At 51.9% G+C, this 21,331-nt stretch overlaps 2 protein-coding genes across 3 annotated transcripts in view; both read left to right on the forward strand.

Moving 5' to 3' along the window:
* si:dkey-32e23.4 (dynamin-1-like protein) overlaps positions 1-21,331 on the forward strand; it is a 71,905-nt gene that overhangs the window by 21,563 nt on the left and 29,011 nt on the right. The gene's annotated exons all lie outside the window — the stretch shown is intronic.
* On the forward strand, positions 1,077-20,906 carry disp3 (dispatched RND transporter family member 3). Its single transcript, XM_060054880.1, is given in 23 exon segments — positions 1,077-1,246; positions 4,754-5,764; positions 6,417-6,636; positions 7,181-7,317; positions 8,163-8,267; positions 8,270-8,296; positions 8,479-8,639; positions 8,866-9,005; positions 9,321-9,412; positions 9,520-9,684; positions 10,092-10,253; positions 10,720-10,857; positions 14,317-14,429; positions 14,431-14,454; positions 14,819-14,988; positions 16,226-16,356; positions 16,471-16,658; positions 16,758-16,884; positions 17,187-17,332; positions 17,692-17,851; positions 17,954-18,067; positions 18,479-18,651; positions 18,843-20,906. Coding segments are annotated over 22 exon segments (4,053 nt in total). The 5' UTR covers positions 1,077-1,246; positions 4,754-4,761; the 3' UTR covers positions 19,200-20,906.

Below are 21,331 nucleotides of genomic sequence, written 5' to 3' on the forward strand. Positions count from 1 at the left end.
GTGTGTGTGTGTGTGCGTGCGTGCGTGTGTGAGTCATGTGAGTGTCATTTGTACGTGCGTGCGTGTGGGAGTGCGCGTGTCCGGGTGCCTGTATGCGTTTTATGTAAAGGTAATAACGAGCACGTGGCAGAGAGCGGTAAACATCACAGGTGCATGCAGGGATCAATATCAATTATATCATCACCATTATGTATCAAAAGAACGACACCGTTGGGGTAAAGAGAAGACACCCACCACAGTGTGTGTAATACGGAGGAGAAGAGCTTCACAGGGTCCCTACGGACCCCACCCCCCCTCCCCACCCCCACCACCACCACTTATATTTTAATGTCCCAGTAAAGCAGGTGATAGCCAGAGTTTACACGCCAGGCAGCTCACCGTGTGAGCAGCACAGGAAGGTGTGACATCCATATTGGATGAGCTGCTGGGGAGAAGACGGCGAGGAGGAGAGAGGCAGTGTTAGAGGATGAACACTGGTTCATCCTCTAAAGCACACCGCATTAGTTCCTGAAGAGATACACTTAAACACCAACACACACACACACACACACACACACACACACACACACACACACACACACACACACACACAAAGAAAGCAGCACAGGTGGGTGTGAGGAGAGGGGGATGGGACAGCAGGTCCTGGAGGTCCAGAGAGAGCAGACCAGGCTCATCACATACGGGTTCAGCATGAGACCAGCAGGCTGGAGGGGGTCCAGGGGACAGATCTCAGGGTGAACACACATGTTATGGAACTGAAGACCAGAGCTTTGCCTCCTCTCTCCAGTCCGACACACTCAGGCATACATCTCATCTCATTTTGCCAAACCGTTGCAGTCTCACACGGTGCTCTCTGCGTGGCTTGGGCCCGGGGGCGTCTTCTGGAGGAGATGTTACGTGAGGGCCCACCTGTCCAATCCCATGCTCTGAGACCCCTCAAGGCTCATAGATGGAGCGGAGAGAGATAAACACAAAGTACATTCTGCCTCCTCAAAATGGTCTTGCTTTTTCAATCTCAGCTTCAGTGGAAGGACTGCACGTCGTGGTAGGGAGGTTGGGGGGGGGGGGGGGGGGGGGGTTGTGCGCTTGAGTTAATTTGAGATCTTTCTTCAGAAAGTCCAGCCACAGCTCCAGAGCGGGGAACCGGCAACTCTGTTCAAATGCGACAGCATCGAGCCGCCTCTCTCAGACGGTGGACAGCTGTCACCAGAATCTACCCCGTTTCTACCTGAAGGAGATTGTTGTTGTGCGTTTGTGAGTGAGAACACAACGACACACAGGGGGAGGGGTACGGGACTTCACGTCCGCGTGCCGCTGTAGGCATCGCCCCATGCAGCGTCTCCTGACTCTCAATAAAAAACACATTATGGCGCCTTGTAAGAGAGGGCTGATTCATCACCACACGTACGTACGTACACACACACACACACACACACACACACACACACACACACACACACACACACACACACATAAAGACACACACATATATATATATAAAGACAGACACACACACACGTATAAAGACACACACACACACACACACATATAAAGACACACTGGCACACATGCATATAAAGACCCACATGCACGTACCTACACACACACAAAGGACGTCTCTTCTTGGGCTTTGGAGAGTGAGAGCAGTTATTAGTCCACTCTCCTCTCCTCCATACCTGATAGGTATGGATATCAATGTACCCTGGATCACACACACACACACACACACACACACACACACACACACACACACACACACACACACACACACACACACACACACACACACACACACACACACACACACACACACACACCGGGCCTCCCTCTCCATCCGTAATAGATGGATGTTGAAGGGGGGTTGGGGGTACTCAAGTGGGCAGACCTCCCCCCTCCGTGATTCACCATTACAGCTGATAAGTTGAGTCTGACGCGGGAAGCGACAGCAGGACAGGATTGATATCCCCCCCCGTTGGGACGTGTTGTGAATATTAATCAGCATCTTCATCACGCCGCCCGACGTTCATTTGTTTGAGAGCGACTGCTGAGGTGCGCTTGTTTTCTTCCTCTTCTCTGGCCCCCCCCACTGTCCCCCTCTCCCTGGTCCCGTAGTCCCCCTCTCCCCCCCCCCCCGTCCCGTAGTCCCCCTCTCCCCCCTACTGCACCTGATGGGGACGAGGTGCAGAAACATGGTCTGCAGATGGAGGTTTGTAGTGTAGCCGTGTCTCTGTAGCGAGACACGGCAGCAGTCCATCACCCTTGACACCTGAGCTTCTCCGGGGCCTGCTCCTGGTCCCGGGCCTGGTCCCAGTCCTCTAGAACGCTGGTCCTGGTCCCGGGCCTGGTCCCTGCCCTGGTCCGGGTCCTGGTCCCTGCCCGGGTCCGGGTCCTGGTCCCGTCCTAGCCTTCTAGTCCTGGTCCTGGTCCCGGTCCTCTGGTCCTGGTAATGGTCCTAGAACTGGTCCCGGTGCCGGTCCCGGTGCTGGAGCCGGTCCCGGTCCTGGTCCCGGTCCTGGTGCTGGTGCTGGTGCTGGTGCTGGTGCTGGGCCCGGTCCTGGTCCTGGTGCTGGTCCTACTTCCAGTCCTGCTCAGCCCAATGCAGCACAGGACTAGAGGCCTGCAGTGGATACAGGTGTGTGTTGAGTGGAAGGTACAGCTGTCTGTATAATGAGGACGATGAGAACAAAGGAATATAAACCGAGGGGCTGAATGGAGTGAGTGAGAGGTGAACTGCGTCTGTCTGACTCTCTGTCTCTCTCTATCTGTCTCTGTCTCTGTCTCTCTCTGTTTCTCTATCTCACTCTTTTTCTCTCTCGCTATCATTTTATGAGTCATTCTTCTCTCTCAGCCACCCTCAACAAAAGTGTGTGTCCTTGTATGCATGCATGTTTGTGTGCTTGTATGTGAGAATGCATGCACATGTGTGTGTGTGTGTGTGTGTGTGTGTGTGTGTGTGTGTGTGTGTGTGTGTGTGTGTGTGTGTGTGTGTGTGTGTGTGTGTTTGTGCTGTTCATAATGTACTACTAATAATAATAATAATTGTATAATGGACTACAATCCCACTCCCACTCACCCTCCAAATGCAGCCCATGTGACCCCGTAAGAGGCGGCAGGTCGGCCTACTGATGACCGCTCCCCTCGCTGGGCGGACGGTTCAGTCCGTGGCGGAGGAGCCGGTGCTCTGCTCCTGTAGTCCAGGAGGCTCCCCTCCTCACTGCAGATGCTCTGGAGACGGGCTGACAGCCTGCTCTCCCAACCCGCTCCTCACTCACGGAGACAGACGCCCCCCGGCCCTGCGAACACGTGTGTGAGGAGCATGTTGAAGGAGTATGTGGCGAGAAAGGAGGCGTCTTCGAGCAGTGTCACATCAATCTGTACACACGCACGCACGCACGCACACGCCGTCGCACGCTCGCACACATATTCACACACAGTCCTGCGATGTGCTTGACGTTCCTGTGATGTGATTTACACGTAGTGGGGGAGCAATAAATCTGTCTGATAGGTGTTACATTAACAATGGCGGCGTTTATAAGGAACAGGTGGCGTTCATGGCAGCTAAGTGTTCTGTTTCAGCGTCATGAGAGCCATGCAGATCCTAGCCCGTGAAAATCCAATCCCAGTTGTAAAACTATAACCCATAACTTGGGAGCGATGAATCCACGTGAAAGTTCAGCGCTGTGATAAATCAACAGGATAGCTGAAGCGGTGTCACTGCAGCGTTTCCAACGTTAAATGAACGCTATAGAGGGGGTACCGTTCCACCGCTGGTGGCTCTTTGAGGGCGGCCGCTAGCGTTCATCGATCCGTCAACACCAGCGCTGGATCTGCCTGGTGACGGATCCTCATCCTCAACATGGATCTGATTTAACGGCCCGCCCTCTCTCACCTCGGAGCTCGTCCCAGAGGAGGAGGAGGAGGTGATGGACGCCGGGAGCACAGCTCCCCTCGATTCAGACGGGCTGTGGTGCGGCGGTGAAGAAACACCCCGATAATCAGAGCAGATGCTATTAGTCAAAGTGCTGCCACATAGCAGAGAATAATGCTCTCTTATTCCACAACTCAATCCCCCCCAACCCCCTTCCCCTCCCTTTCCCCTTCATCCCTTGCCAGTAATTGCAAAATTAAGATGATTTAATTTGCGGCAGCTCAAACAAACTCTGGTTGACAGCTAATATGTGAGGATGCTCCAGCAGCCTGCCTCATTCGTTCTGCCAACGCTGACAGCGAGGGGGAAAAAAGGAAAGCTACATGCCTTTTCCCTCCCAGCATTCCCGGGTGAACACGGTGCTCAGCCAAGCATCCTCAGTTCTCTCGATCCCTCCTCTCCTCCTTCTCTCCGATCATCCTCTCTCTCTCTCTCTCTCTCTCTCTCTCTCTCTCTCTCTCTCTCTCTCTCTCTCTCTCTCTCTCTCTCTCTCTCTCTCTCCTGGTGGCTGCATTCCATTTCCCCCCTGCCTGCACTCCTTAATTCGGAGGTGACACGGCCTTTGTCCCCTGCCTGGTTATGCCGCCTCGGCAGCCTTGCCCTTGGCTATGGACTCGCAATGTCCCTGCCTGCTATAGAGGCTGTCGAGGCAGTGTCAGCGTCTCTATAGTGTGATCATGCTCACAGGGAGAGCAAGGTTACCACCGCAGATAACTTAATACAGTGCTGTGTGTGTCTGCTTGTGTGTGTGGGTATCTCTGTGGGTTTTGGTGTGTCTGTGGTGTGCGCGTGTTTGCGTGTGTGCACGTGCGTGTGGCTGCACAGGCCCCACCATGGACCTGGAGGACGATCCTCTGTTATTCCAGACCAGCTGGCGCGTCCGGGAGGAAGATGATGAAGAGGAGCCGGAGCGGGGCGAGGAAGAGCCGGCGGTGCACATGGCCCTTGGGGGCCCCGGCTGCTCGGGGGGGCCCCGGGGCTGCGGCGTGTGGAGTGTGGTGGGCTGCGTGTACACCCAGCCCTGGGCCAGCGGGCTGGTCCTGGGGCTGGGCTTCCTGCTGCCCTGCGCCCTGTCGGCCTACATGTTCCTCTACTGCCCCCCGCTGGACATCGACCTGTCCTACGGCGCCTTCGAGGTCCACAGCCACTTCTCGGCCCAGCGCTTCGACGCCCTTACCGCAGCCGTGAAGACGCAGCTCGGCTCCTGGGACCGGGACGGGGACCGGCGCCGGCGCCGCGACGAGGGGGGGGACGTTGGGGAGGACCTCCGGGACCTGCTGCTGCAGACGCTGGGGAGACGGGGAGACGGGGGGCCGGCCCAGGGAGAGGGGAACCAGACGGGCTGGAGGCAGGAGGAGAGACGGGCTGGAGGGGAGATGAGCAGACCCCGGGAGGAGGAGGAGGAGGAGGGGGAGGAGGGGGAGGAGGAGGAGGTGAGAGACACAACAGGGAGGGAGGCCGTGGACCACGACGGGACGCCGGCTGACGGAGGAGGCGTGTCCCCATCGCGGAGGCGGCGATTGGCCCCGGGGTACTCGTACCTGCAGAGCCAGGCCCTGTGGAGGGTGGAGCTGGTCTTCGTGGCCCAGGGGAGCGGCCAGCGCAACATCTTCACGGCCGAGCGCCTGGCCACTGTGCACCGCGTGGAGCGCCTGCTCATGACGCACCCCCGCTTCACGGCGTTCTGCTGGAAGCCCCTGGAGGCGCTGAGGGACCTGCCGCTGGGGCCCTCCTACTGCTCCCCGCCCAGCTCCCTGCTGTCCTACCTGTTCCCCAGCGAGCGCGCCGGCAAGATCTTCTACGACGGCATGGGCCCCGACCTGGCCGACATCCAAGGTGAGTCTGTCCGGGGAGAGATCCAGACTTAAAGGGCAGCAGGAGGATTTAGGGGCCTTCGTCGGAGGCTCGTTTTGGTAGAAATGCCACAGCCATCCGTCAGCGATTAGTGAGGGAACTGCTCTGGGAGAGGATCTGTTTGTAGTTAAATGCAAGTGCCTCAGTGTGAGACGACCTCGATTTGGACCACGCCCGGCTCATTTATGACCAATCAAGTCGTCTCCTCCGTGATTGGTTCAAGGAATCCATCTTGCGTGTCAATCACATGCAAACAGCGTTATCAAGGCTCCATCCCCCACGCAAATGTCGCGTGTTTGAACGCAACATTTCTCATTGGTGGATAAACACAGCAAATCTTAGTTACTGAACCATTAAGGTAAAAAAATAGAAATCAATATTTGAATAATTATTTGGACGTAGCTAAATAAACACCATCGTTACGTCAGTACAAATAACATTCCCTGTAGGAACATTTTGTTCTTACACAGAAGAAACTCAGTGAGGTTAGAATAACAACCAGTCTCTGTATTGCTGCTGTTACCGCGGCGACCCGCCCAGCGAGAGCCCGGCCGGCAGAGTGCTCCCTGCTGCCCCTGGATGATTACGGTCCTCCACTCCCCCGCGCCTCTTCCCCCCTCCCCCCCACCCCCAGGCGCCCTAAGGCTGGCCATCACACACCCACAGTTCTACTGGTACGTGGACGACAGCCTGAGCCCCGAGCGCCTGTCCTCCAGCCTCCTCCGCAGCGAGGTCCACTTCGGGGCGCCCCTCCCCTCCTTCTCCTCGACCCAGGACCGGCCCGAGGAGCAGAGGAGACGCTTCAAGGAGTTTGTGGTCCAGTATGCCTCAATGCTGGCCAAGCAGTCCACCAGGTAACACCTGGTGTGTGTGTGTGTATCGATGTGTGTACAGGCTTTCTACTTGGGAGCAGGATAGTGGGGTCTGTCGTGATGAAGGTGTTCCACTCCCACACAGCATAAACTGGGTTTGATTCCCAATGTTGAGCTCCTTAATGGCATGGATGGGAATTCCCTCAGTCACTTCGGAAAAGTCAGTCTGCTAAATAAGTCATCAAGCTACCAAATTGGCACTTGAGTTGTGCAGATTGATGTGTGTAGATCTAGGTGTGTAGATTGACTCTATGCCAAGTGTTCTAACCTCCACTTGGCATAGAGTGTAAATTCAGCAGCAGCTCCTTCTACGTGCACAGCATCACTAATAAGCCTGGGTTAAGAGGGCACACACACACACACACACAGAGACACACACACACACACACACACACACACACACACACACACACACACACACACACACACACACACACACACACACACACACACACACACACACACACACACACACACAGGCACGTACCCAAGGGTTTGCTGGGCTAAGCGGTTGTCTCCATGGCAGTGAGGTGAAGGTGCTGTTCGGTGGGACGGAGCTGTTTGACGACGAGGTGCGGACCACCTTCCACAATGACATGAGGCTGGCCCTCATCAGCGGGGTCTGCATCGCCGCCCTGGTCTTCGTGCTCACCTCCTTTTCAGGTACGGTTCTCAGAGCCCAGCCACAAGCCACTGCACTGTGAGATCACACACAACGTGAGCACACACACACACACACCGTGAGGCGTGAGCACACAAACACACACACACACACACACCACACCATAAGCACACACACCGTCAGGTGTGAGCACACACACACACACACACACACACACACACACACACACACCGTTAGCACACACACACCGTGAGCACACACACACCGTGAGCACACACACACCGTGAGCACACCCACACACCGTAAGAACACACACACATCTAGCACAAACACACAACGAGCATATACACACTGAGCACACACACATACACCGTGAGCGCACACACACACACACACACACACTGTGAGCACAGGCACACCGTGAGCACGCACACCTTGAGCACTCACACACCGCATGGTCACATGCTGTTTGACGCAGGAAAGGAATCTAGCGTTTTCTGAACTACCAGGGTTGGATGGCTGTGTTTTCCTTTAGAGAAGAACAGATAAATTACTTCTACTTTCTTCTTTACTTTATCCAGGGATAAAAAAAAAAGGTTGCAAGTGTAACAGAATATCCAAATCCAAAATCCATATTTTTCAAATTAACAAGACTTTTTTTCCTCCCCTGGTTTATGGCATCCTACACTCCTTGGAAAATAATGAAAGAAACATTATACAGTGCACCGATAGCAAGCTTTTAATGTGCTTGCACTAATGGTCTGCTCAGTAAAACAGTAATGGAAGGGGACCTGTATCTGCTCGACACATTCAGGCGCCTCTATGCTTAATTGACATCGGTACCGTTAAAGTAGCAGTCGTCTCTTTGTTGTGTTTGTCTCTCCAGTGTTCCTCACGTTCTTCGGGCTGATAAGCATCGGGCTGAGCTGCCTGGTGGCTCTGTTCCTGTACCACGTGGTCTTTGGTGTGCGTTACCTCGGCATTCTCAACGGAGTGCCGCCTTCGTCATTATCGGCATCGGTGAGGGACGGCACTACACTGACTTTTTCAAAGAACGCCATGTCACATCAAGTCCGATTTTTTTAACGATTCCGATGTTTAAAATCATATCGGATTTGTTCGAAGCCGCAGAAACGTCACATCAAGTCCGGTTTTTCGGACAATTCGATTTGTAAGGACCTCCCCTATCCCCCCCCCCCCAGGAGTGGACGACGTGTTCGTGTTCATCAGCACCTTCCGCCAGGCGTCCCACCTGGAGGACCACGTGGAGCGAGCCATCTACACGGTGAAGACGGCGGGCCGTGCCACCTTCCTCACCTCCTTCACGACTGCCGCGGCGTACGCGGCAAACACCTTCTCCCAGGTAGTCGCCGCCGATACATTCAGCGCCTCGTATAATAGAGACACAGAAAGATAAGTGATTCCTCCTTCGGTGGTTGAATATAAAAAAAAAGAAAGGAAAAATAAGCTCTCAGCACAGAGTGTACCATTTTCAGGCGATAAGCACAAATTGAATGTTTCAAGGTCCCCCGCTCTCTCTCTCTCTCTCTCCCTCGCTCTCTCTCTGTCTTTTTTTTAATCAAAACCAGATCCCAGCCGTGCATGACTTTGGCCTGTTCATGGCCCTCATCGTCAGCTGCTGCTGGCTGTGGGTCTCCATCCTGGTGCCTGCCGCTCTGTGCATCTGGAGCCAGGGGGTCGCCGTCCGGGAGGAGGCCTGGCTGAGATGGTGAGCGGGTGCCTCACAAGTTGTACTGCCGTGGGGGTGTTGGTCGAAGCTGCGAGGGACACTGCAACGCACCTCATTAAACTGTACATCTCTCTCTCTTTCTCTCTCTCTCTCTCTCTCTCTCTCTCTCTCTCTCTCTCTCTCTCTTCTCTCTCTCTCTCTCTCTCTCTCTCTCTCTCTCTGTCCCTCTCTCTATCCCCCCTCTCTCTCTCTCTCTCTCTCTCTCTCTCTCTCTCTCTCTCTCTCTCTCTCTCTCTCTCTGTCCCTCTCTCTCTCCCCCTCTCTCTCTCTCTCCCTCTCATTCTCATGCTGCAGGTGGAAGTCGCTTGCCTCCCTGTCAGCGAGCCACAGCCCTTTATCCGACGAAGATGACGACGTGGCGCTCCTGTCGGTGGAGATGGAGCCAGGTGAGCAGCTCGTTAGACCCCTCTGAGAGGGGGGGGGGGGGGAGGAGGCCAGGGGGAACCGGGGGCACCCAGGGGAGAGTGACAGGAGGCCTCTGCTTGTGCCGCAGGGACCTGTGATCCGGACAGCGATGCTGCCATCCTGCTGGTGTCGGTGGAGACAGGCCCCCCTCCCGCGGGAGGGCACTGCGCGGGCGTGGTCAGCACGCGGCTCCTGGGGGCCCTGAAGCACCTGGTGGCGGAGCCGGTGGTGAAGAGACACAGAGCCGTCGTGGGTAGGAGAGGAGCCGGGAGGGGAGCAGGAGAGGTCCTGTTCCCTCCTCGCTGCTGTCGTTGCTCATGAGGATCAGGAATAATGAGGGATTCAGGATGCTTGTCACTCCGTGTCTCTGGGACAGCCACAGCTGCATCCCAAAGATGCGGAGATACTCCAACTCAGACTTTCTCATTTGGTCTATTGCAAACTATAATTACTTGTTTCAATAATAATTTCATTTTTCCGGATTGACAGAAAGTAATCGTTTGACTGGCTCAGTTAAAGAACAACATTCATTTGACAAGTAAAAATAACGTAGAAATGTAAACTAGCTGAAACACACAGCGAGTGCGGCTTGAAGTATTCATGAGGCGCCTGTAGACCGTCTCCTCCAGCTAGCTCCTCTTCGTCTCCTCAAACCCCCAGGGGCCTACTTCCTGGTTCTCCTCCTATCGGCGGGCTGTTGCTGCCTGATGCGACCGGCCACACATGCCCCCCTGCTATTCAGACCAGACACCAACCTGCAGACACTCCTGGCTCTCAGGAGCAACCTCAGCGGCCAGGGCATCTCCTGCCCCACCTGCTCCGGTGAGCCTCCAGAACACACACACAACACGTGTTCAGAAAGCAGGAGACACCAGAGCTCCTGACCGGTCCAGACCGGACACTCAGCGCCTCAGCCCCGAGATAAGGTTAGGGTAGCAGAGAAGAATGAACATTTACATTTACATTTAGGGCATCTAACAGACACTTTCCTCCAAAGTGACTTACAATAAGTCCATTTGTCAGAAGTAAGAGAAACAATATATTGCTTTCAGTACAGTCAGGCTGTTCATAGAAACAAGTGCCAAGCAATAACAATTGTTAGGTTAACCCATTCCCAACAAAGATAGCTAGGATCAGAAGCTACGCAATGCATAGTACTATTTTTAAGTGCAAGGACGTACAACATACAATAACTGCATAAGAGGGGTGTGTGGGGTTGAGGAAGCAGGCTATGCAGAGTCTAGATGAGCTCTGATAGGCCCTGACAGACAAGATGTTGGTCCACCAGGTGTGTTCATGGAGAAGCCCCACCTCCTCTCCTCTCACGCCAGCTCCTCCTCGCTGAGGGCCAGCGCCCGGGCGCAGACCCGGCCCGGCGCCCGCCTCACGTCTCCGGAGACCCTCGCCAAGACCACCAACACCTCAGGTACCGGACCCCCCGCGGCCCTCCGACTGGAGGTATCTGTGGAGAGAAGGTGTAGCTGCGGCCAGGCTGAAAGGTCCTGTGTTCGATCCCTTTGTCCACAGCCGACCTGCTCTTTAATGTTTAACCTCTGTTCACTGGAAGAGTCCTCGGATAAAGGCTCTAAACGCTTAACGACTAAATCGTCTTAAGGAATAAAAAGAATGGGTAGCACTTGTAAGCATTAATAAATAGTAAGTTCCTAGTTCATTAATAATTGACCATGCATTGTTCATATCATGAATGCTCATCAGTAAGCAGTTCTACATGATTAAAAAGATAATTACGTTACATTAGGCCTATATATGTTAATAATGCTTCATTGAATTATTAGTTCAGTTAGTTGTAAAGCATTAGTTAAGTTTTGGCGTCAGCTCATCTGAAGTCAGGACTATCTATACCTTTTTTTTTATTTAGAACTGATGTGTAAACGGTGGATAAACGGTTGTGATTGGCCCGTCCTGGTCCAAGTCGGCTGGGAGGGGGCCAGACCTTTATGCCAGAGAACTGAAATACAGGCTTGCAGATTGGTATTTTCCCTGGCTCCTTAAACACTGGATTTGTTGGATGTATTAAAGGAGTGAGGCACTCCTTTACTGGCTTATGTATTTAATTTGGCTGACTGTTTATCTGTGTTAAGCCTTCACAAGTCTATCACAAGTTTCAGGCTGTTTTATCGTCTCTTGAGACCAGGGTTCTTGTCCTGCCCAGCGCGTACGCCATGGAAACGTAATGAAGCTGTTTCTGAAAGTCCATCTATCATTTGAATTGGAATGTCAATTAAATCCTGACGATTTCCTGTCTCTCTGGCGCAGTGGAGAGCCCGTCGGTTATCATTCCTGGAGACCTGAGTTCAAGTCCCACCCAGGATCTCATTTGAATGCTAATTTTCATTAGAACCTCCAGACCGTTAGCAGCTGGTGTCCTGTGGCACGGGGGAGAGAGAGCTGCTGGGGACCAGTTCTGTTCCAGACCAACCCATGTGGTGTGTGAGGATGGAAGTAGACGAGGATGAATGAATGATGCTGAGTTCCTGTGTGAAGGTGTTTTGTAATGTTTACAGTTACACTAGAATGCGTATGGTTTATCAGAATAAAATATATTAAATACAATTATTTAGAGTATACTATTGTATCCTTATTAGTAATGCATGTAGCTATAGAATCCAAAATTATCCAAAAACTACATTTTTACTTTACACAAAGAGTCTACTGTTACTGTTCCTGGTATTTTCTGGCAGGCTCAGCTCGTCTTAACTTTCTGGCCTCATCAACTGAGATGACATCTGGTTTTCCTGAATCCATTGAGGAATGTTACAGTTGTTATATATTCCTTGAGCCCGGCCACTCTGACCCATCCATCCGCACTCATTCAAAATGCAGGAGTTGAACCAAGGTCTCCAGGACTGATCACCAACAGCTGACTCAACTGCACCACTGAGATTCTGGCTATAGCCAGAGCAGAATTTATTTCACAATACACACGACATAGTCTCCAAAATGCTAATTGGTTTCCAAGGAAGTGTTCTTGGTGGGACTTGAACCCAGGTCTGCAGTGCTTTTAAACAAGGTTTACGTTATGACATATGACATCATACGGAGTGACAAAGAGAGGATTCGATTTCCATGACTAAAAGTAGACTTCCATGTACAAAGCCCTCTGTAGGTATTGAATCGTTGTCCCTCGAGCTGATAACCAACAAACGGAGAGGCCTGGTATGATGTACTGTGAGGTTTGAATGGACATTACAATATACATGTAAGCACAAGTTTAAAAATAAAATGAATATTATAACCATCAACTCTTACTGCTGTGCAAGCAAAAGGCCAACTGTGATCTGCCTTGATGCTATAATTCAACTGACAATAATTTCCCAAAAATACATTGTTACTTTTCCAAAAAGAAATCACGATGTAGGTTTCCATGGAGCACACCGTCAACCGGGACTTGAACCCAGGTCTCCATAGACGATAAACAACGGCTCTCCCTGCTTCCCCACCGCTTAGACTTCCAATTACGATGCACATGACCTTTACTGAGTTATATTAGGTTTCCATGGATACTGCAGTCAGCAGCAGTTGAACTCAAAGTCTCCCGAAATTATTACCAACCGCTTTTCTGCTGCACCAACGAGACGCCTGCTATCTTCTGGTCAGAGGTTAGAATCACATTTCACATGACACATTATTCCGCAAACTAAAATCTGTTTTCCATGGAGACAGTTGGAGTCGAACCCAGGTCTCCTGAAACGATTATCCGAATCTGTTGCCGCTGTGCCACCAAGGCAACAGCTATGAGCTCACCTGTGTTAATAGTTTACATTTGAAATTCACGTGACATTGTTTAGTTTCTATAATCTCCACAAAGCTTGGAGGCAGACCATCTCTGATAACCAACAGCTTTCTCTGATGCACCACGAAAAAACGTGTGATAACCTTGTGAAAGCATGAACACACAAAAAAACACAGAACAAGGAATTTGTGCCTTGTTCGTTTAATATTGATCCATGGATCCATCCATTTAGATCAGGATGAGGCAGGAACATTGTGAAGAACCGGTCTCTGAGGCGTCTGATGTTCAGGATCATTATTGTTTATGCTTAACCTCACTTACTTTATCTCAGCTACAGAAAATATTTGTTCAGGATCTATATCTAAAGGATATCTATAGGAAATTATGGATGATCGTTTCAGATAGTTATGAAGTATTAGGTAAGACTTTTGTGTCAGAATTAGTGTAGCAAGGTCCATGCTACCTCCACCAAGGTGGCTTTAGTGGGCTCCTCCAGACAGGGACGCAGAGCGGTAGTGTTACAACGGTGTAATTACAAGGTTTGTAGACAATGATCCATGTCACTGGTGCTCTATGCTGTAGGAGATCTCCATTTGAATAGTGGTCTTGCCGCAATGGTACTCAAGGCATTTCCAGCCTTTTAAATCAAAGAGATAAATGCACCTCACTGTAGATGAACTCACGCGAAAAACTGAAGTAATGCTTTCTCCCGAGCTGAACTTCTCATGAATTGAAGCCTCAAGTGTTTCCAAACAAATTATGACCAAACATTGTAAATCATTAGTTTGTCTCTTGCAGCCTTCCTTTAGATGAGTGTAATCTCCTAATGAAAGGTACGAAGATGTACTCTGAGGGGGCGTGTGGCTCACGAGGTAGAGTGGTTGGCTGCTAGCCGGAAGGTTGCTAGTTCGAGTGTCGAGGTGTCCCTGAGAAAGCCTCACCCTAAGTGCTCCTGACGAGCTGGCTGTAGCCTCGCATGGTCGACACAGTGACGTCGGTGTCTGAATGTACGAATGGGTGAATATTCGACAATAATTGTAAGCCGCTCTGAGGGGCCACTGTTTAGAAAAGCGCTGTATAAATGCAGTTACCCCAAATGCATAAATTACAGTTCACTGTGTTCCTCGACAGGTCCTTTGCTGACGGTGTTTGTCTCCAGGCTGGAGGTACGAGCCTCCACCCCCCTCTACCGCTTCTCTCTGAACGCCAGCACCCCCGCCCCCTGGACGGCCCCCCCGCCCGGACAATGGGGAGGTCTCGTCGTTCCAGGTGAGGGGGTCTCCTCCGGGGAGAATACAACATAAACCGTGTTTAATGCCACTGTATCTCGCCTTCTAACCCCACCGAGCGCATTACGTTTAATGCCTCCTGCCTTCACACACACATCCACACGCCGCGGTCCATCATGCAAGGCGACGACCGGCCCAGCGGAACCGATGTTAATGTTTTAGTGGTCTTGCTCAAGGGCACCTCAACATAAGGCATTAGAGGAACTCAGCAAACCCCTCCAGTTGAGCTACAACAACACGATGTCACACTAACTCACTGTTGTGTGGGATGTTTGTTAGCTCGCTGCATCATATCACTAAACCCACCCGACCTCTTCACGGCGCTGTGTGTTTTTCACGGACAGGCGTATCATCAAGCCCACAGGAAGTTCAGCAGCCGGATGACTGTGTGCGTTTCCCGCGTGTACCAGCCCCACACCAGCTGGATGCTGACGGCCGGCGCTTGCGAGCCGCGCCATGGCTGGACGCCCGAGTTCTCCTTCTTCGCCTCGCTTGCCCGACAGGAGCACAGCAGGTGAGAGAGAGAGAGAGAGAGAGAGAGAGAGAGAGAGAGAGAGAGAGAGAGAGAGAGAGAGAGAGAGAGAGAGAGAGAGAGAGAGAGAGAGAGAGAGAGAGAGAGAGAGAGAGAGAGAGAGAGAGAGAGAGAGAGAGAGAGAGAGAGAGAGAGAGAGAGAGAGAGAGAGAGAGAGAGGATCCTGTAGGCCGTACTGGTACTGCTGCTGGATCCGTCCAGACCTCCCATTCAGACCGGGAAGAGTCACGTGACCGCAGAAATCCAGAGGGAGTCGTTTAATTGGCTAGCATTCGGAGAGAAGTTCTGTTGAAGTGAGCGTCTCCCTAGGGTGCTAAGTTCTCCCTACTCCCTCCTATAGCTTAGTTATAGCGGGGAGGGTTAGACAGCCCTGTTTGTGTCTGCCCTTTCCACATCCAGTATTTTACGCTCAGATTTCCCAAGACTCTATCGAGTTTCCTGTGCACACAGTCTGGACAAATAGCTGTATCCCCTCTCGCTGTTTATTGACGCTCTCTGCTGCTACACTGCTGCTACGACCTGATCTGAGAGGGAGCAAAGTGTCAATTCAAACTACAAGTCAGGAGGACCAAACTCACCCTCAATAAAGAGAAGAGAATCTCCTCTCCCTGCACCTCCTCCCCTCCCCTCTCAGGAGGCTGTTCCTCTCCCTTCACCTCCTCCCCTCCCCTCCCCTCTCAGGAGGCTGTTCCTCTCCCTTCACCTCCTCTCCTCTCCTCTCAGGAGGCTGTTCCTCTCCCTTCACCTCCTCCCCTCCCCTCTCCTCTCAGGAGGCTGTTCTTCCTCCCCTTCCCTCTCCTCTCAGGAGGCTGTTCCTCTCCCTTCACCTCCTCCCCTCCCCTCTCCTCTCAGGAGGCTGTTCTTCCTCCCCTCCCCTCCCCTCTCCTCTCAGGAGGCTGTTCCTCTCCCTGCACCTCCTCCCCTCTCCTCTCCTCTCAGGAGGCTGTTCCTCTCCGTTCACCTCCTCCCCTCCCCTCCCCTCTCCTCTCAGGAGGCTGTTCCTCTCCGTTCACCTCCTCCCCTCCCCTCTCAGGAGGCTGTTCTTCACCTCCTCCCCTCCCCTCCCCTCCCCTCTCGGGAGGCTGTTCCTCTCCCTTTACCTCCTCCCCTCCCCTCCCCTCTCAGGAGGCTGTTCCTCTCCCTTCACCTCCTCCACTCCCCTCTCCTCTCAGGAGGCTGTTCCTCTCCGTTCACCTCCTCCCCTCCTCTCTCTTCCAAGGAGACTGTTCTTCGCTCAGCACCGGCTCCGGCCCCACTGCAGCCGGGTGTGCAGCGACCCCCCTGGCTGTGGGATCAGCTCAGTGCCTGAGGGACCCACCCAGGGCACTTTCTACTCCCCGCTCCCCAGCGGTAAGTCTGGACCAGCGGCTGCAGCCACCATAAGGAAGTCTTATGAAAGACTCTGTTTCTCTTTGTTTTTTGAATTATTTGCGTTTTGACCGCTTCCATTCTGGTCCATGAAAGATCCAGAGTTGGTCGGCGCTACGAAGCCATTGTCCAAGACCTTGGGTTTCAACCCGTGCAGTGGCGGGGTGTGCGGGCCTCCGGCCGTGAGGCCCCTGGTCGACACAGGAGCCATGGTGTTCGTGGTGTTCGGCATCCTGGGGGTGAACCGGACCCAGCGGACGGACAACCACGTCATCGGGGACACGGTGAGATTGGCTGCTCAGCCTCTAGAGCCACAAAACCAGATCCAGATCCATGAACGCATCATCCTAGCCTTATATCCCCTTCTGCACTTCTCTCTGCAGGGCCGGGTGATATTGGATCCCGACTTTGATATTTTCCAGGAGATGGGACATCTTTGCAAAATCTGCAAAGCCATTAGTGCCAATAAGCAGCTGGTGAAGCCAGGAGGAGCCCAGTGCCTTCCCTCAGGTACCTGACTCAAGCACAACCCCAAAGACCACCTTTTACCTGGTTAACCTGTCCAGGTAGTGTCTATGTTGAAGTTCATGGGCCAAACCAGCTGTACACCAGCTTTACAACTACTGTGTAGCAAAGAGGAACATCGGAAAAAATGTTTTCAGAAAGTCTACGTTCCACGGCCACAATCTACTACTAGCAAGATAAATAACACCTCATAATCGGCTGCTCACTTTAAATTAGAAACCAAGGCTCTCTGGATAAAAGGAGGCTGTTATGATGATGAATGACCTCTCGTGACCTCTCTCTTCCAGCTAACAAGCTGTCCTCCATCCTGCCACTGCTGCACCCTGAGTGCCAGGCCCTCCCAGAGCCCAACCTGCTGCCCGGCCAGCTGTCTCACGGCGCCGTGGGCATGCGCCGCGGCAAGGTGCTCTGGCTCTCCATGGCCTTCGAGTCGGTCAGTACACCGTTTAGTGCACAATACACTATGCACACACAGTACACAAACCACCGCGCACAATACGGATTTGGTCACTATTTAAAGTTTGTAGTTCACCTACGAGGGTGAATTCTCTCTCTCTCTATAGATATAGATATATATACAGTACGTATATCCTAAAGATTTAGATCCTGAACAAATCTGTGCAGATGAGATAAAGTGAGGTTAACCGTAAACAATAATGATCCTGACGCCTCAGAGACCTCAGAGGCCTTATCCTGATATCTAAATATCCCCGTTATTACCTAAACGTAAGAGTGAATACAAGTAGTGGTCTGATTTCGCCCAGCGCTAAACCTTCCTCCTCTGTTCCCAAGACGACCTACAAGGGCAAGTCGTCCTTCCAGACCCACGCCGACTTCCTGCAGTGGGAGACCTTCGTGAGGGACCTGCTGGCCACCCTGCCGCCGTCCTCCGCCCTGCGCCGCGGCTTCCAGACCTGCGAGCACTGGAAGCAGATCTTCATGGAGATCATCGGTGAGTATATCACCGCAAGGAGTGTCACAGCCAAGGGGTTTCATGTGATGAGGACAGAGGGGGGAAGGAGTGAGGTGAACGGCGGTCTCTGTTGTTCTACAGGGGTGGAGAGCGCCCTCTGGAGTCTCCTGCTGTCGCTGGCCATCTGCGTGGCGGCCGTGTCCGTGTTCACAGCTCACCTCCTCCTCCTGCTGCCCATCCTCCTCACTATCCTGGGTAGGCCTCCGCACATCAAGGCTGCTCACATCAGAGGACATGAGGAACTGAGTGCGAGATAAGCCGTAGTTTGCCATTGAATAATCGTGAGAGCGGGGTTGGCTGGGAGGCGGAAGGTTGCTAGTTCAATCCCCGGCTAGCTGCGTGTCGAGGTGTCCCTGAGCAGGACACTGTGTCCTGACTGCTCCTGACAAGCTGGCTGGCGCCTTGTACGGTTGACGCCGCTGTGAGTTTGTGAATGGTTGAATGATCATGAATCATTATTGTGAAGAGTGGCCACACAAATATGTAAATATATATATATTGTAAATACTGTCCACAGTTATAGATCTAGGAGTCAGATCTAGGACCGTGTGGCTCTCGGTTCACCGCCTCCCGTGTGTCACTGTGACCCCTTGATCCTGGCCGTAGGGGTGGTGTGTGTGGTGGTGGCCATCATGTACTGGCTGGGCTGGGAGCTGGGCGCGGTGGAAGCCATCTCCTTGTCCATCCTGGTTGGCTCGTCGGTGGACTACTGTCTGCACCTGGTGGAAGGGTTCCTGCTGGCTGGGGAGAGCATGGCCTCCTGGCCCGACAACAGTCTGGTACGTCGCTGTCTCCTTTACTACGCCGGGTGTATTTTAGGAATACTCGAGTCGTTTGTAAAACATAATCATCACTTAACCCAGATCTGCCAGGGACTCGTTTCGGGTTTCAATTGAGAACAAATTGGTCCCTGAAGGCCACTCCACATCAAAGGAGCCCTCGGCTGATTTGGGGTCACTTGTGTTCACAGGACGCTCCCGCCAAGAGGCAGAGGCGGGCCTTGGAGGCAGTCAACCACGTGGGCGTGGCCATCGTGTCCAGCGCCGTCACCACGGTGATCTCCACGGTTCCGCTCTTCTTCTGCGTCATTGTGCCTTTCGCGAAGTTCGGCCAGATCGTGGCCATCAACACGGCGGTGTCCATCGCCTTCACGCTGACTGTCACCGTGGCCCTGCTGGCATGCGTGGGCCCCGCCGGGTTCTCCCGGCCCCGGGGGGCCGTGCTGAAGGCCAGCCTGGCCGTGTCGACGGCCGTGGCCCTCGGGGCCGGGCTCTGCTGGGCGGGGGGCCAGCTGGGGTCCCTGGCCTGGCCCCCCGTCACCCTGTGAATCCTGGCTGTCCGCCACTCAGCCGTTGATGTCAAGCCACCGTTTTACCTCTGGAGGCCTGTGATGAGGAGGACTGTCAGTCCTCAGCAGCCCAGTCCTCTCCTCTCTCTGGCTGAACCCAGATCAGTGCTCTGGTTCTTGGCTGAACTCAGATCAGTGCTCTGGTTCTGGACTGAACCCAGATCAGTGCTCTGGTTCTGGACTGAACTCAGATCAGTGCTCTGGTTCTACTTCACTACAGTACAGCGATGTCACGTCCTTTAGGAAAAGAGTCAAGTTAACTTATTTAAAAAAATCTCTGAAAAGGTGTCATACTTTTTGTTAATATTGTTTCTCAGGCGGAGAGATACAGACTGGTCTGTGAGATGTTGCACAGACAGGAATAGGATTCCATTTCATCACGATGATGCATCACAGTCAGTCTCTGGAGGGTTTTTGCCGATTGATTTGATGGATCTTTTGTTCCCATGGGTATGGCACAGAAATAACAAGTTCTACATTTCACATTTATATCTGACATTCTCTTTGTTCAGTGTGATGTGTGTATCTGTGTGCTGCTCCGTATTGTGTATTTCAGATTCTGCTTCCAACTCACAACTGCGTTTCCCAAGCGCTCTCCCCTTTTGCCTGAACTCCTCCTCTTTACTCCCCCATCATCCTACACTCAGAACCTGAGAGCCTTTTAAACCCACCGTCATGAGTAGCAGCATCTGAAGGAGCGGTCTTTGTTTGTCCCTGAAGCGTCGGTGGACCCATTATCGGTTGTCGGTCTTTGTTTTCCGATGGGAGCAACTAAATGGCCGGTGATGCCCCCATGGCTCTCTCCCTCCCTCTCTCTCGTCTGATGACAGAGAGGGGGGGGGGGGGTTGTTGTTGCAATTCACACTCAGCTACCAGGTCCCGTGTGGTGCCAGAGATAAGGTGGAAGCCATTTGTCAGCACGCCTCACAAAGACGCTCCTACGGGACCGCTGCGTCTGGGAGCGGTCGTGCTTTTTCTGTTCTGTATTCTTGTCAATGTTGAATAAAGCAGCTGCAGAGAAGAAGTGTGTTCTTAAAAGAAAAGTAAGAACAAAATGCACAGTTCAGCTGTTTACACAGTCAGTTTATATTTAAATGACTCAAAACTAACATCTATATATATATTTATTGTGAATGCCTGTATTATAGTACAATTGTAGTTATTTGCCTCGAGAATATGAATTATCGTATTCCAGTCACATCTAGGGAGCAGTAGATGTGTGCAGAAACATTGCTGTCAGGCAATGTTTGGAATAGTCATTCAATTTAAAACTGACATAATAAATTGAACTTTAAATACAGAGACAACTATTTCAAGATTCCTGCCCTGGCGTTTTCAGTGTGATTTGAATAATTTTGTATTATGATTTATATCGTATCCGAACCAACTTAACACCTTCATGTAAAAGATGCATAACACATTCACTCAACATGAATTCACCTATTGGTTAAGAGATTAGTTAATAGTTAATAACTGATAATACACACCTACCAACTGTATTTCCTGCCCTTGGCAGTAATTAGAAAGATGACTAAAGTCGGCTTGAAAATCAATAAAAGAAATGCAGTTTCTTATAAACATCCATTTGTTCAAAATATATGAATAGCAAACGTCTCACTGAAGTTGTTTGGATACAGATTGTTTGAGTCATCTGCCCTCAGTCTTCATTAACAGTCTGAGGAGCTGCAGCATCAAGATGTCTGACAGGGAAATCCAATCATAACCAGCGAGAAATAGGTGACACCCCATCCACACACATCCATCTTCATTCACCGCTCAGAATAGAGATAACAAACTTACATAGTGAACTAGAATTATGAATGGTAAAACTAAAATCGAACAATAAAAATCCATATTTATTACTGATTAGTTATTTAGCTGCAACTTCCGTTGTGATTTCCATCTACCGTGTCATTATTGTGTAAGTAGGGCTGTGGCATCTTGGTCAAGGATGCTGCAGGTAGATTGAGGACAATGGGGTTTGTACCCAAGACCTTTCAGCTCGGATCAAACCTCGGTTATCCCCCTTGAGGTAGGCTGGTTTGGATTGAATTTGCATATTCCACCAATATGCCACAGCCTGTTAAGAAGACTTGCTATTTAGACCAATT

The sequence above is a fragment of the Gadus macrocephalus genome, chromosome 6 (genome assembly GCF_031168955.1).
Source record: "Gadus macrocephalus chromosome 6, ASM3116895v1".
NCBI lineage: Eukaryota > Metazoa > Chordata > Actinopteri > Gadiformes > Gadidae > Gadus > Gadus macrocephalus.